This window comes from Nomascus leucogenys, chromosome 20 (assembly GCF_006542625.1).
Source record: "Nomascus leucogenys isolate Asia chromosome 20, Asia_NLE_v1, whole genome shotgun sequence".
In the NCBI taxonomy this organism is placed as follows: Eukaryota; Metazoa; Chordata; class Mammalia; order Primates; family Hylobatidae; genus Nomascus; species Nomascus leucogenys.
The window spans coordinates 83,046,414-83,058,942 of NC_044400.1; the positions used below are offsets into that span (position 1 = coordinate 83,046,414).

Genomic DNA, 12,529 nt, shown 5'->3' on the forward strand with positions numbered 1-12,529 from the left:
CCGTCTGGGGCCATCAGAGCCACTGCATGGTGTTCGTTACAGATCATTTCCGCTCAGACCACTGAAGTTGGGGGGGCCGCTCTACTTGTGGCCGTGACCTTTCTGGCAGAATTTTCTGATGGTTCAAATGTAGTGTGGCTTCTGCTATCATTTTACCACAAATAATGGGCAAGTAGTTTTCTGTTTATTTTATTCTGAATTCCTGAGCATGTGTGTTTTCCTAAGCCGGATGAGAAACGGCCTCTCTGTGTCCGTCTGTCGATACCTGCATACACATATGTACATGTGTGGCTGCAAATGTTCTCAGTGATTTCAGAGTTCACGGACCCTTTTCAAAGGTCTCCCAGTGGTAACTATCCAAAAACGGATGAGTAATGTAGCCTACGGTTTATTCACAGTTGGCTTCAGTTTATAAAAACAGGCTGGGCGTGGTGGCTCATGCCTGTAATCCCAGCACTTCAGGAAGCTGAGGCGGGGGTGATCACCTGAGGTCAGGAGTTCGAGACCAGCCTGCCCAATACGGTGAAACCCCGTCTGTACTGAAAATACAAAAATTAGCCATGTGTGGTGGCGGGCGCCTGTAGTCCCAGCTACTTGGGAGGCTGAGGCATGAGAATCGTTTGAACCTGGGAGGTGGAGGTTGCAGTGTGCTGAGATCGTGCCACGGCACTCCAGCCTGGGTGACAGAGCAAGACTCCATCTCAAAAAAAAAAAAAAAAAAAAAAATTAAAATATCCAGGATGGGCCGGGCGCGGTGGCTCACGCTTGTAATCCCAGCACTTTGGGAGGCCGAGGCGGGCGGATCACGAGGTCAGGAGATCGAGACCACGGTGAAACCCTGTCTCTACCAAAAAAAAAAAATACAAAAAATTAGCCGGGCGTGGTGGCAGGCGCCTGTAGTCCCAGCTACTCGGAGAGGCTGAGGCAGGAGAATGGCGTGAACCCGGGAGGCAGAGCTTGCAGTGAGCCGAGATCGCGCCACTGCACTCCAGGCTGGGTGACAGAGCAAGACGCCGTCTCAAAAAAAAAAAAAAAAAAAAAAAAATCCAGGATGATCTTCAGTCATTTTCTTGGGCTTCCTAACCTCTTGTAGCAAATGGCCACAGGCAGAACCCAAATCCTAGTGGGTGAAGATTGAGGGAGCCATGGGGTCCCCACGGGACCAGTGCTCACAGGACACAGCAGGTTGAAGACTTGGGTGCTGGGCCACCATTGCAAATTTCTGTGCCTACTGCAAGAGAAGACAAGATGGTGAGTGGAACCAACTGTGCACACCAGCCCTATTCCTTCCCTCCTGCCTGGTGTGACCTCTACCAACCCCTGCAGGAGGAAGGACAGCGCCTGGGTCTGTGACCAGCCCAAGCCGATTAGCCAGGCTGAGCCTTTCTTAGTGCTTTAGCCCCTATTGACACTGTGCCCTCATTATGCTCATCCTGGGCTTCCATAGTCCTGAAGTCGCCTTGTTTGTGTCGCATAGGATAGCAGGAATAGCATGGGGTAGGGGAATAACATGGGATAATGGGAAGCATGAGATAGTGAGAATACCATGGGATAGTGAAATAGCATGGGATAGCGGAATAGCATGGAGTAGGGGAATAGCATGGAATAGTGGGGATAAATAGCACGGCATAGTGGAAATAGCATGGGATAGTGGGGATAGCATGGGACAGCTGGAATAGCATGGGGGTAGGGGAATAGCATGGGGTAGTGGGAATAGCACGGCATAGTGGGAATAGCATGGGGTAGTGGGAATAGCATGGGGTAGGGAAATAGCATGGGGTAGTAGGAATAGCATGGGGTAGTGGGGATAAATAGCATGGCATAGTGGAAATAGCATGGGGTAGTGGGAATAGTATGGGGTAGTGGGAATAGCATGGGATAGGGAAATAGCATGGCATAGTGGGAATAGCATGGGGTAGTGGGAGCAGCATGGCATAGGGGAATAGCATGGGGTGGTGGGAATAAATAGCACAGCATGGTGGGAATAGCAAGGCATAGCAGGAATACCGTGGAGTAGCTGGAATAGTATGGGGTAGCTGGAATAGCATGGGGTAGTGGGAATAGCATGGGGTAGTGGGAATAGCATGGGGTAGTGGGAATACCATGGAGTAGCTGGAATAGTATGGGGTAGCGGGAATAGCATGGGGTAGTGGGAATAGCATGGGGTAGGGGAATAGCATGGGGTAGTGGGAGCAGCATGGGGTAGTGGGAATAGCATGGGGTAGGGGAATAGCATGGGGTAGTGGGAATAAATAGCATGCCATAGCAGGAGTAGCATGGGATACTGGGAGAAGCAGGAATAGCAAGCCAAACCTCAGAGCTAAGGTAGCCAAGCGCGGGCAAATGGCAAGACCACGATGCCTTTGGGATTTGAACTTGGGGGTGTGCTGACTTGTTACAACTAAGGCCTTTATAAAGGACATAACATATGGTTACTTCTTTAGTGAAAAATGGGGTTCACTGGCTACGCACGGAGAAAATTTTTCAGTCCGGGTTTGCTACCGAGGTGGAGTCAGCTGCCACCCTCCCCTGCCATGGCCTCTCTCCCTGCACTACGGCCCTGTCCCCCTCGGGGCTGCTGCTTTTCTCCATTCTAAGTCTGCTCTGTGCCCTGTCTTTTCATTTTGCCTTGGGAGCGTCACCGAGTCCCTGCCCCGCAGGCCACACAGAGCCAGACCTTTCTTGACCGCCACCCTCTCCTCCTTCTTCTCCTCCAGAGCCTTCACTTTGGCCTCATACTCATCAGCCAGCGCCTTCCACTCCTTCCTATTGTTCTGCAGTCGATCGAACATGGGCAGGATCTCTTCATGGAAACGAGAGAACTCCTGAGGGGAGGCGAGAAGTCACTGTGAATCCTGTCCTGCCTGCCAGAGTAAGATAGCCCTTCCCCAGCTCATCCCCCTCGTAGGGGAACGGCCTGGCAGGAGGAGGGAGCACCACAGAGGGGGCACCTTCCCAGCAGAGCCCTATGAAGGGAGAAACCTCGGGGCCTGTGTTGGTGACGTTAAAGCTGGGAGCTTTAGGGTGTGAATGCTTAGGGTGCAGCGTTGCAGGGAGAGGAACCCAAGAAAGAGCAGAACAGCTCGGCGCGGGGGCAGGGTGCCGAGCAGAGGGGTGGTGGGCGCAGGCGGACAGCAGGCCCTGCAGTGCCTTCTCCCATCCCTCCCACACACACACGGCACACATCATGCAAGCACAGCACACGCGTGCACTTGTGCACATCACACATGGAGTGTGGCGGGGTGGGTGGCACGGGGTGGGGAGTGGGCACGGCCCACTCCGGGACAACTTCAAGTGGAACCCATGGCATCCTCCTTGGGGCGTGGATTCTATCACCAGGGAGAGCGGCCGGAGGCAGCTGGCTCTTATGGGCATCACACAGGGGCCCCACGGTCAGACCCCTGCCCCAGTGAGTCTCCCCCTCAGTGCCCGCCTTGTGTCCTCGGAGACTCAACTGGCATCAGATGGTGGCAGATTGAAAGGGATGTGGCTCCTTCTGCTGTTCCAAATGCCACTGTGGGCGGGCACCCAGCAGACAGGCCGACCCAGCCACCCAGCCCCACCGCGAGGGTTCACAAACATGGAACAAATGAACCCACAGAGCTGCAGCCAGGGCCCCCAAAACAGTGTGCTGGCCATGGCGGGGACACGGACGGGGAACTTCTGGGGGGGCCTGGAGGCTAGCAGAGGACATTCTGGGCTGGGAAAGGGCTCAGAGCTTCCAGGGGCACAGCAGGGTGAGGATGGGCTGGGGCACCTGTGGGGGTACGGAAACTGATGTTCCTCCCCATTTGCCCCACTCGAGAGCAGCATGAAGCCGGCACTGGCATCCCTGCTCCAGCGAGGACACGCCGGGCCCGTGTGAGTCCACGCGACTCCAGCCCGCGCCCCCTTGCCTGCTCCCAGCCACCCTGCCCCTCAGTCAGCTTGGAACACCCGTGAACCACGTACCTTGTACACGAATGTGCACACGAAGTCGATGAAGCCCACTTGCAGCTTGGGGAGCTCGGCAGCCTTGTTCCGGTCCATCATAGGCTGGTGGGAGGAACAGAGGGCAGGGGACGAGTGACCGGGGAGGCAGCTCCTCGGGCCCTGCCCAGCCCCTTGACCCCGTGACTCAGATGTGCTCATGGAGACACAGCCTGTGACGGAGGCTGCCCGACAGAAACTGGCTCTCGGGAGGGGAAGCTGACACCCTCCCCCTCGGCCAGCTGCTCCACAGCTCCTAGGAACCGTGGGCAGCTCTTTCCCACAGCTGCTGTTGGCTCCAGCCCGTGGTCCCCTGAGGGCAGCCCCCTCTTGGCTCTGGCGACCCTTCCTGCAGCTGGGGAGAGGCGGGGAGGGGGATGGCGCTGTACACAGTGCTGAGCCGGGCTGGGCTGCGCTGCCCAGACACTCGGCTGACCAGGACCTCGCCGTGCACTCTCCTGGGGCAGACACAGATGTGCTCTGGAGCTGTTTCTAGTGTCAGACCCCGAGTGCCCTGGGCTATCTGTCAGTCCCCTCACAGTCTCCCCGTGGAGGGTGAACCACGCAGGACTCTAGAGGTCGGGCCCGGGGGATGGACCTGCTACCTGTCCTTCCCCCGTGGGGCTTTGCTGACCAACCAAGGCCCCCTTTCCTGCCGAGGCTGCACCTGGCCTAAGCCCTCTCCACCGCAGGCTCCAGACAGCCCCTCGCCACCCACCGGAGCGGGTGTGTGAGAAAGCACTGCTCCCATCTGGTCCACGTGGGGCTGGGGCAGCCCTGCCTCTCCTGTTCCTGGTGCCTATCCTGCCTCTCCCATTTGCTGGCGCCTCTCCTGCTGCCAGCAGGTATTTAGACCCTGCTGCTGACCTGAGGACCCCGGCATTGTCCATCATACCATGGTGTGGGCCCGGGATGCCCCCCATGCGTTCTCTGCCCCAGAACCCTCCCCAGGGCTTTCTTGGGGCACGGCTCGCGACCCCGCTGGGGTTCACCTGCAGAGCTGCCTGGACCCAGAGGCTCTTGGTGATGAGCCGGTGGCCTTGGTTCCTCCAGTGCCAACGACGTCACCTCTGCATAAGCATCACCCAAGCCACAGTTGTACCCAGATCCGAGCCACCCACATGCATGTCACATGACCCCACAAAGTGAGATAAAGACCCCAGGACCTCAGAACCCCCTGCCTGACACCAAGCCAGGACCTGAGGCTCCTGAGGACCAAGAGGGGTCTCTAACGCCCATTTCAGGAGTGGAAGGTTCCAGAAGCAGCACTCACAATGGGCTGCTGATCCAAGACTGTCCTTTCCAAGTCACCTTGCTCCCAGAACTCAGCAGCCACGAGAAGTGCGACCTGGAGGCACAGGAAGGCAGCTGTCTGTGGAGCTCTGAGCCCATGCGGAAGGGCCTGGGCCCGCCCCGTGAGGCTCTGAGCCTTGGTCTTCTCTGCCCCAGACCCCCGGGGTCCCCACCACACAGGGCTCCGGCTGGGCCATGCAGGCATACTGCAGCACCCCCACCCTTGCCACGCTGGCCTGGCCCGGAGGAGGTGGCCCTCAGAGCTCCTTGCAAACAATGGTCCGTCGCCATCCGAGGCTCCCGCCCGCCCGGCAGTCCCCTGTGCTGAGCGGCACTGACTGGGTCTGGAGGGCCCTCTGTTCTAACCTTGCTCTGGACTTCCCAGGGCTTGGTGATGGCAGACAGATCGCAGGCTGTCATCATCATGGCCCTGCAGACACAAACCAGGCACGAGTGCTGATGAGCGTCTCCTGAGGGCAGGTGGTTTATATATGTTTTCTTTTTTGAGATGGAATCTTGCTCTGTTGCCCAGGCTGGAGTGCAATGGCGCAATCTCAGCTCACTGCAACCTCTGCCTCCTGATTCTTGTGCCTCAGCCTCCTGAGTAGCTGGCATTACAGGCGTCCGCCACCATGCCCGGCTAATTTTTGTATTTTTAGAAGAGACGGGGTTTCACCATGTTGGCCAGGCTGATCTCGAACTCCTGACCTCAGGTGATCCACTCCCCTCGGCCTCCCAAGTGCTGGGTTTACGTGTATTTTCTTACTGGGTCCTTGGGACCAGCCTGAGGAGGGGCTGGTTGTGAATCACCATTTTACAGGTGAAAAAATGGAAGGTCAAAATGAAGTAAGTTACTGCCAAGGGCTACAGACCGAGGCAGTGCCTGTGTGCTCCCCAGCTCTGCACCATCTCCCTGAGAGCTGGGGGGAAATAAGGACGGCGCATTTGTTTCACAGGCCTCGACAAGCTGCCGCCACTGGCTCTTCCTGCTCCAGAGCGTCTGGGGAGGGCTGCAGGGTTAACCAGCTGGTGAGTGGGCCCGGTCCCTGCCAGGGAAGGACCCCTCGTGCCCCCTCCGCCCGCGCTCACATGACGATCTCCTTCCGGGTCGTCTCCAGGGACAGGTACTCCACCCAGCTCTTCTTGTCCTCGTAGTTCTTGGACTCATCCACGATCTTCTGAAACATCGCTCTCTTCCTGAACCCGGGGAACAAGGGAGGTGCAGGTGGGAGCAAGTGTGGAGACCCCGCCCCAAGCGCCCGTCTGCAGGGAGGCGCGGAGCCGGAGCGAGGCCCCATCCGGAGTGTGCGGGGCCGGCGGGCAGGGATGGAATCCGGGGCTGCGCCCCCGTGTCTGCGGGGGGATCCCAGGCTTCCCGCCCGCCCCGCGAGGCGCCCCCTCCCGCGAAGGCGCGCACTTGAAGTACAGGGCCAGGTCCGTGGCGATGATGGCGATGTCCATCAGGTGGATCACGTGCTCGTGCTGCCGCCGGTTCAGGTTCTGGTAGATGTTGAGGGTCTGCGGAGGTTGCGCCCAGTGCGTCAGGCGCCCTGCGGCCGCCTCTCAGGGTGCCGCGGACCCCGCCCTTCCGCCCCGGCCGTCTGTCACTCTCACGCCCCGCCCCCGGGCCCTCGGTGGGCGGGACCCCGAATCCCCTGCTGCGCGGGGCCCTCCTCAGGGTGCCCAGCCCTCCACCAGCGGCTCCTGCCCCGGGTCGTCGGCTTGGGACGCAGATGGCCTCAGAGGTCACCACCGGGGAGGGCAGGGAGGGGGCCGCTGAGGGTCCAGGTCCTTGGGGGACGCTCGGGGCTCGGCTGCCCCTCATTCCCCCCGCTAGTGGGTCCCGAGCCGCTTCCCCCTCGGCTTCCACCCCACCCCACGAGGGGTCCTTTCCAGATGTGGATCCAGCCCCACAAGCGTCTTCCCGGGGCCTCCAATGCACCTGCCCGCAGCCTCGGCCCTGGGCCTTCTCTGCCGCCCTCCCCCAGTGCTCACCCGCCCAGTGCTCACCCGCCCAGTGCTCACTCCCCCAGTGCTCACCCGCCCAGTGCTCACCCGCCCAGTGCTCACCCGCTGCATCAGAGCCCTGCTCTGCAGGATACGGCCCTGCCGTCCTGCGGACGCTGCGTCCCCAGCCCCCACAGCAGAAACCGAGAGTGAGGATACCAACCTCCTCCGCGAGCAGGAACTTCCCAAACTCCAGGTGGTGCCGCTCCAAAATCGAGGAGCCGTGGAGCTTAGCCAAGGGGTTCTGGGACCTGTTACACAGGTGGTGGGGGTGAGGCCCGTGGGACCTGCCCTCGGCCCACCCTGCGCTCTGCAGCCTCTCCAGATGGGCCCCACTTTCTTTCTGGCTCTGTCACCCAGGCTGGAGTGCAGCGGTGCAGTCATGGCTGGACACAGCCTAGACCTCCTGGGCTCACGTGATCCTCCCACCTCAGCCTCCTAAGTAGCTGGGACCACAGGCGTGCGCCACCATATACAGCTGTTTTTTTTTTTAAGTTTTTGTAGAGGAGAGATCTTGCCGTGTTGCCCAGGCTGGTCTCGAACTCCTGGGCTCAAGCAATCCGCTCGCCTTGGCCTCCCACAGCGCTGGAGTACGGGCCCTGGCCGTGGACTCCACTTTCTACATAGCCTGCTATGCGGAGCCTGATTCACGCCGAGCGCGTGGCGTTGATTTAGGGCTAATTCACATGCCCGCCCTGTGGTGCCTACTTCATCTGGTACAGGTTGTTGGTGCCGCGGTGGTCGATGTCGTGGCACAGGCCGGCTGTCACCATGGCGAAGGCCTCCAGGTCCGTGTAGTAGCTCTTCAGTTTGCCGGTCTGTAGAGACAGGGCTGCCTTGCTCACGGGTCCTGGCTCCAGCAGGGTGGGGAGTGGTGAGGGGTTGGGATGACAGAGGAGTCAGGTTGGAGGTCGGACCTCCAACCACTGCAGGGCTGGGGTGCGAGGTGCGCGGTGTCAGACGGCGTTGCCCTCCTCCATCCCTCTGCCCTGGGAGGACCCCCATCTCATCCCTCGGGGTGCATGAGCGCTGCCCTTGGTACCAGAAGGGCCCGCACAACCCTGGTCATTCTGGCAGCCACGCACCATGAGCAGCGTGAACATCGTCTGGGCCACATTGAAGCCGTGACGCCAGTTGTGGTAGGTGATTCTCCGGTACCCTTTGCTGATGGAGAACAGGAACCGCACCAGGACCTAGGGGAGCCGAGAGGACACAGGGCTCTGGCGGCAAGTGTGTAAGTCCCGCCGGAGCGGCACATGTGGCTGACTTCACCGTGGAAGCCCTGCTATGTGCCATCGTCCCCATACCCTGTCTCCTGGACTCCCTGACCTTCCCCATCCTGGCGTTTCCCACTGGCCTCCGCTGGCCTTCCTGGGTAGGGGCTGCCACACTGGCACCCATGGGGTGGAGCCAGGCAGGGCAGGAGCTGAGAACAGCCCCAGCCTTCAGGGGCCGCCCATCCTCCATCCGACTGCCTGGCCTCAAGCTGGGAGGAGGACCCCTGGGGATGCGGCATATTTTACGATGTCGGTTTGAGGCATGGACATTTGAATGAGCAGAATGTGTGGGCTGCAGGCTGGGGTGGGAGAGCCGATGTCTGCAGGGCAAGAGAATGCTGGTCACCAGGAGGCTGTTCCTGCAGCCACTGTGATTTTCAGGGTCAGAAAATTATTTGGAAATATTTTTTATTCTGCAAATATTTTCTATACATTTTTCCTTGAGTGTTTTCCCTTAGTATTTAGTAAAACTTTTTTTGGAAATGCTGACCTGCTGCACCTGTTCTCAGAGGGGCATGAGAAAAGAGGATTCTCTTCCTTGGGCTGTGGGAAGTCCCCTGAGATGTTGGAAGCAGGGCAGGGCAGGAGAACCCAGGGAGGGCACAGGGCTGCGGACGAGGGCTGGGAAAGCCACCCGCCTCCCCAGGGGGTCTCCGAGGAGCGCTGCTGTGGCCAAACCTGGAGGCCCACTTTGTGCTTTCTGTTTAGGTGATGGGAGGCTTCTATCTCCTCAGTACCCCACACCAAATCCCCTGTTATTGCCAGATGATGTACCTAATGGTCAAATTGCTTGGAACTCCTAATAATAAAACTTTAAATCTATCCATTCACCATCCATCTACTGTCCACCCATCCATTCACTCATTCATCGACCCATCTATTAATTCATTAATTGACCCACCTACTCATCACTCACGCAACCACTTCTCCAGCCATCCACCCATCCATTCACTTATCCAATCATCCAACTACCATTGGCCCACCCACCCATCCGTCCATTTATCCAACCATCCAACTACCATTGGCCCACCCACCCATCCGTCCATTTATCCAACCATCCAACTACCATTGGCCCACCCACCCATCCGTCCATTTATCCAACCATCCAACTACCATTGGCCCACCCACCCATCCGTCCATTTATCCAACCATCCAGCTACCATTGGCCCACCCACCCATCCGTCCATTTATCCAACCATCCAACTACCATTGGCCCACCCACCCATCCATTTATCCAACCATCCAGCTACCATTGGCCCACCCACCCATCTGTCCATTTATCCAACCATCCAACTACCATTGGTCACCCACCCATCCATTTATCCAACCATCCAGCTACCATTGGCCCACCCACCCATCCGTCCATTTATCCAACCATCCAACTACCATTGGCCCACCCACCCATCCGTCCATTTATCCAACCATCCAACTACCATTGGCCCACCCACCCATCCATTTATCCAACCATCCAGCTACCATTGGCCCACCCACCCATCTGTCCATTTATCCAACCATCCAACTACCATTGGTCACCCACCCATCCATTTATCCAACCATCCAGCTACCATTGGCCACCCGCCCATCCATCCATTTATCCAACTATCCGACTACCATTGGCATCCACCCATCCATTCATTTATTCTTCCATTGTTTCTTTCTGCTTGCCTGTTTGCCTTCCTTCCTTCCTTCCTAACCTCCCTCCTTCCTCCCTGCTTTCCACCCATCAATCCAGCCAGCCACCCAGCCATCCAATTATTTGTTTTATGCTTACTTCCCGTGTGCATTTTACCTGTTCTGCGATGAACATGTCTGCCCTCTAAACTTCCTGTGGGATCTGGAACCCCCAATCCCATCCCCCTCACCTTCTGGGGCACCTGAGGCCCTGATCACATCCCACCCCCACATCCTGGGCGGCCTCAGGGACCTGACTATGCGCCCTGCGGTGTCTCCCACCTCCTGGGGGATCTGGAACTTTCGGACCACGCCCAGCTCGTAGTACATCTGGATGCCACATTTGACTAGGTCCAGTTCGGTGCACTCCAGGTCAGAGAAGTGGAATTCGTAGATGTCAAATGTGGTGGGTCCTGGCAGCTCCTCCTTCTGTGGGAGGGATTGTGGGCTGAGGGAGGTTGGCCTGCCACAGCCCCCACTTGCTTCTCATCCCTTCTTCTCTCCAGATCCCCTGTCAAGCCTCAGACACCTCAGGCATGTCTGAGGAGACGTGTCATTCCTGGCGCTCCAGCCTGTATCCCAGGCTGCTCACATGCCCCCCTGGCTCAGCCTCACTCTCCCCTCTTGTACCCTGTGGCCTAACAGTGAAGAACTTGCCCAGTTTGGTGGACAGGGTGATGTTGTTGAAACAAGCAAACACAAAGGTATGCACATGAAAAGAAACACACACACACACGGATACAGACACACGTGACACAGGCACACCTGGACACACGGCCACTCCTGTGAATACAAAGGCACCAGTTCGACACACAGGCACACACATGAGCACCCAGGCACACCCACAGACACGCAGGCACACACGTGCAGACTCACACATGTAGGCATACGCACACAGCCATGAGGTAACACACACGACAGTGGACTTTCAGACTCACCAGGCACATTGCCATGCTCGGTCCAAGGCCTACTCACAAGGCTCGTGGCCCCAGGAGATTCTAAATTGCACAGGCAGACCCAGGGTGATGGGGACGCCACATAATCCCCACATTGATCCAGCAATGGTCTCTGGGAGACACACACAAGCATGTGTCTATATATATCCATGTGCACCCACATGCAAACACACATGCGCACACAATACACACCCACCTGTGCACACATGAGCGCACACACATGGGTGCACACACAGGCACACACATAAATGCCCATGTGCACACATGCACACACATACTCGTGTGCACACACATGTGTACACATGCATACTCAATGTGCACATGCACACACACCCACATGTGCACACACATGCAGACACCCACGTGTGCACACATACACACCCACATACGCACACATACACACCCACATACGCACACATGTACACACCTGTGCACACACACCCACATGTGCACACATGCACACAGACACCCACATATGCACACACACAGACACCCACTTGTGCATACACACCCACATACCCACATGTGCACACACAGACACCCACGTGTGCACACATACACACCCGCATGTGCACACATGTACACACCTGTGCACACATGCAGACACCCACATGTGCACACACACACCCATGTGTGCACACATACCCGCATGTGCACACATGTATACACCTGTGCACACACGCACAGACACCCACGTGTGCACACACACGCACACAGACACCCATGTGTGCACACACATGCGGATGCACACACACTGGGTGTTGCAGGCACCTAGGCACTCTGACAGCAGAGTTGACACAGATGGACACAGTCCAAGTCAGGTCCACTAAACATCCAGTGAAGACTAGACATCTGGCAAAGCGCAGAGGAGACAGGAAGACACGAAGATACACTCAGGAGTGCAGACATCAAAGCCATATTCTGGCCATGCAAACACACTCAGGGACACACTGGCTGAGACTGAAAGCCAGGCTTATGTAGACACACGTACACTGAGGTGCTTAGATACACAAGTATATACACACACACAGCACCAACATCCCCGATGACTGCGTGTGCAAAGCACCCTCGGGTCCTGGACAATGGAGAACTCTTCCTCTCAGCCTCACACATGGCCGGCCTCCATGGGAGGGACGGGAGTGAGTTTCTTACCAGGATTTTGCCCAGCTCGTCCTCATCGCAGTCAGCAGGCTCCTTCCCCAGGCGCGCCCTGGTTGGCTAGCACAGAGACACAGAAGTGTCACGAGAAAGAGCCTCGTGTGTGGGAAAAGGTGACGGCGGTGCGTCCACCCCGTGTGAGCTGGAGGAAGGTGCTGTCAAGAGCTCGTGCTTTCACTCTGGGAAGGCCCTGGCAGC

The 12,529-nt window shown here is 57.7% G+C and overlaps 1 protein-coding gene across 3 annotated transcripts in view; it reads right to left on the reverse strand.

Annotated features, from left to right (window-relative positions):
* Window positions 1–860: 860 nt before the first annotated feature.
* PDE6B (phosphodiesterase 6B) overlaps window positions 861–12,529 on the reverse strand; it is a 43,687-nt gene continuing 32,018 nt past the window's right edge. The window contains exons 11-22 of one of the 3 annotated variants that reach the window (XM_030800845.1): window positions 12,326–12,391; window positions 10,500–10,646; window positions 8,355–8,462; window positions 7,978–8,087; window positions 7,433–7,520; window positions 6,680–6,780; window positions 6,352–6,459; window positions 5,629–5,692; window positions 5,243–5,317; window positions 3,952–4,035; window positions 2,678–2,825; window positions 861–1,231 (exon numbers count right to left, since the gene is read on the reverse strand). In XM_030800845.1, the coding sequence (XP_030656705.1) occupies window positions 1,170–1,231; window positions 2,678–2,825; window positions 3,952–4,035; window positions 5,243–5,317; window positions 5,629–5,692; window positions 6,352–6,459; window positions 6,680–6,780; window positions 7,433–7,520; window positions 7,978–8,087; window positions 8,355–8,462; window positions 10,500–10,646; window positions 12,326–12,391 (1,161 nt within the window). In that variant the 3' untranslated portion in view covers window positions 861–1,169. The remainder of the gene's footprint in view (window positions 1,232–2,677; window positions 2,826–3,951; window positions 4,036–5,242; window positions 5,318–5,628; window positions 5,693–6,351; window positions 6,460–6,679; window positions 6,781–7,432; window positions 7,521–7,977; window positions 8,088–8,354; window positions 8,463–10,499; window positions 10,647–12,325; window positions 12,392–12,529) is intronic. The other 2 variants (XM_030800846.1, XM_030800847.1) reach the window with 2 other exon arrangements.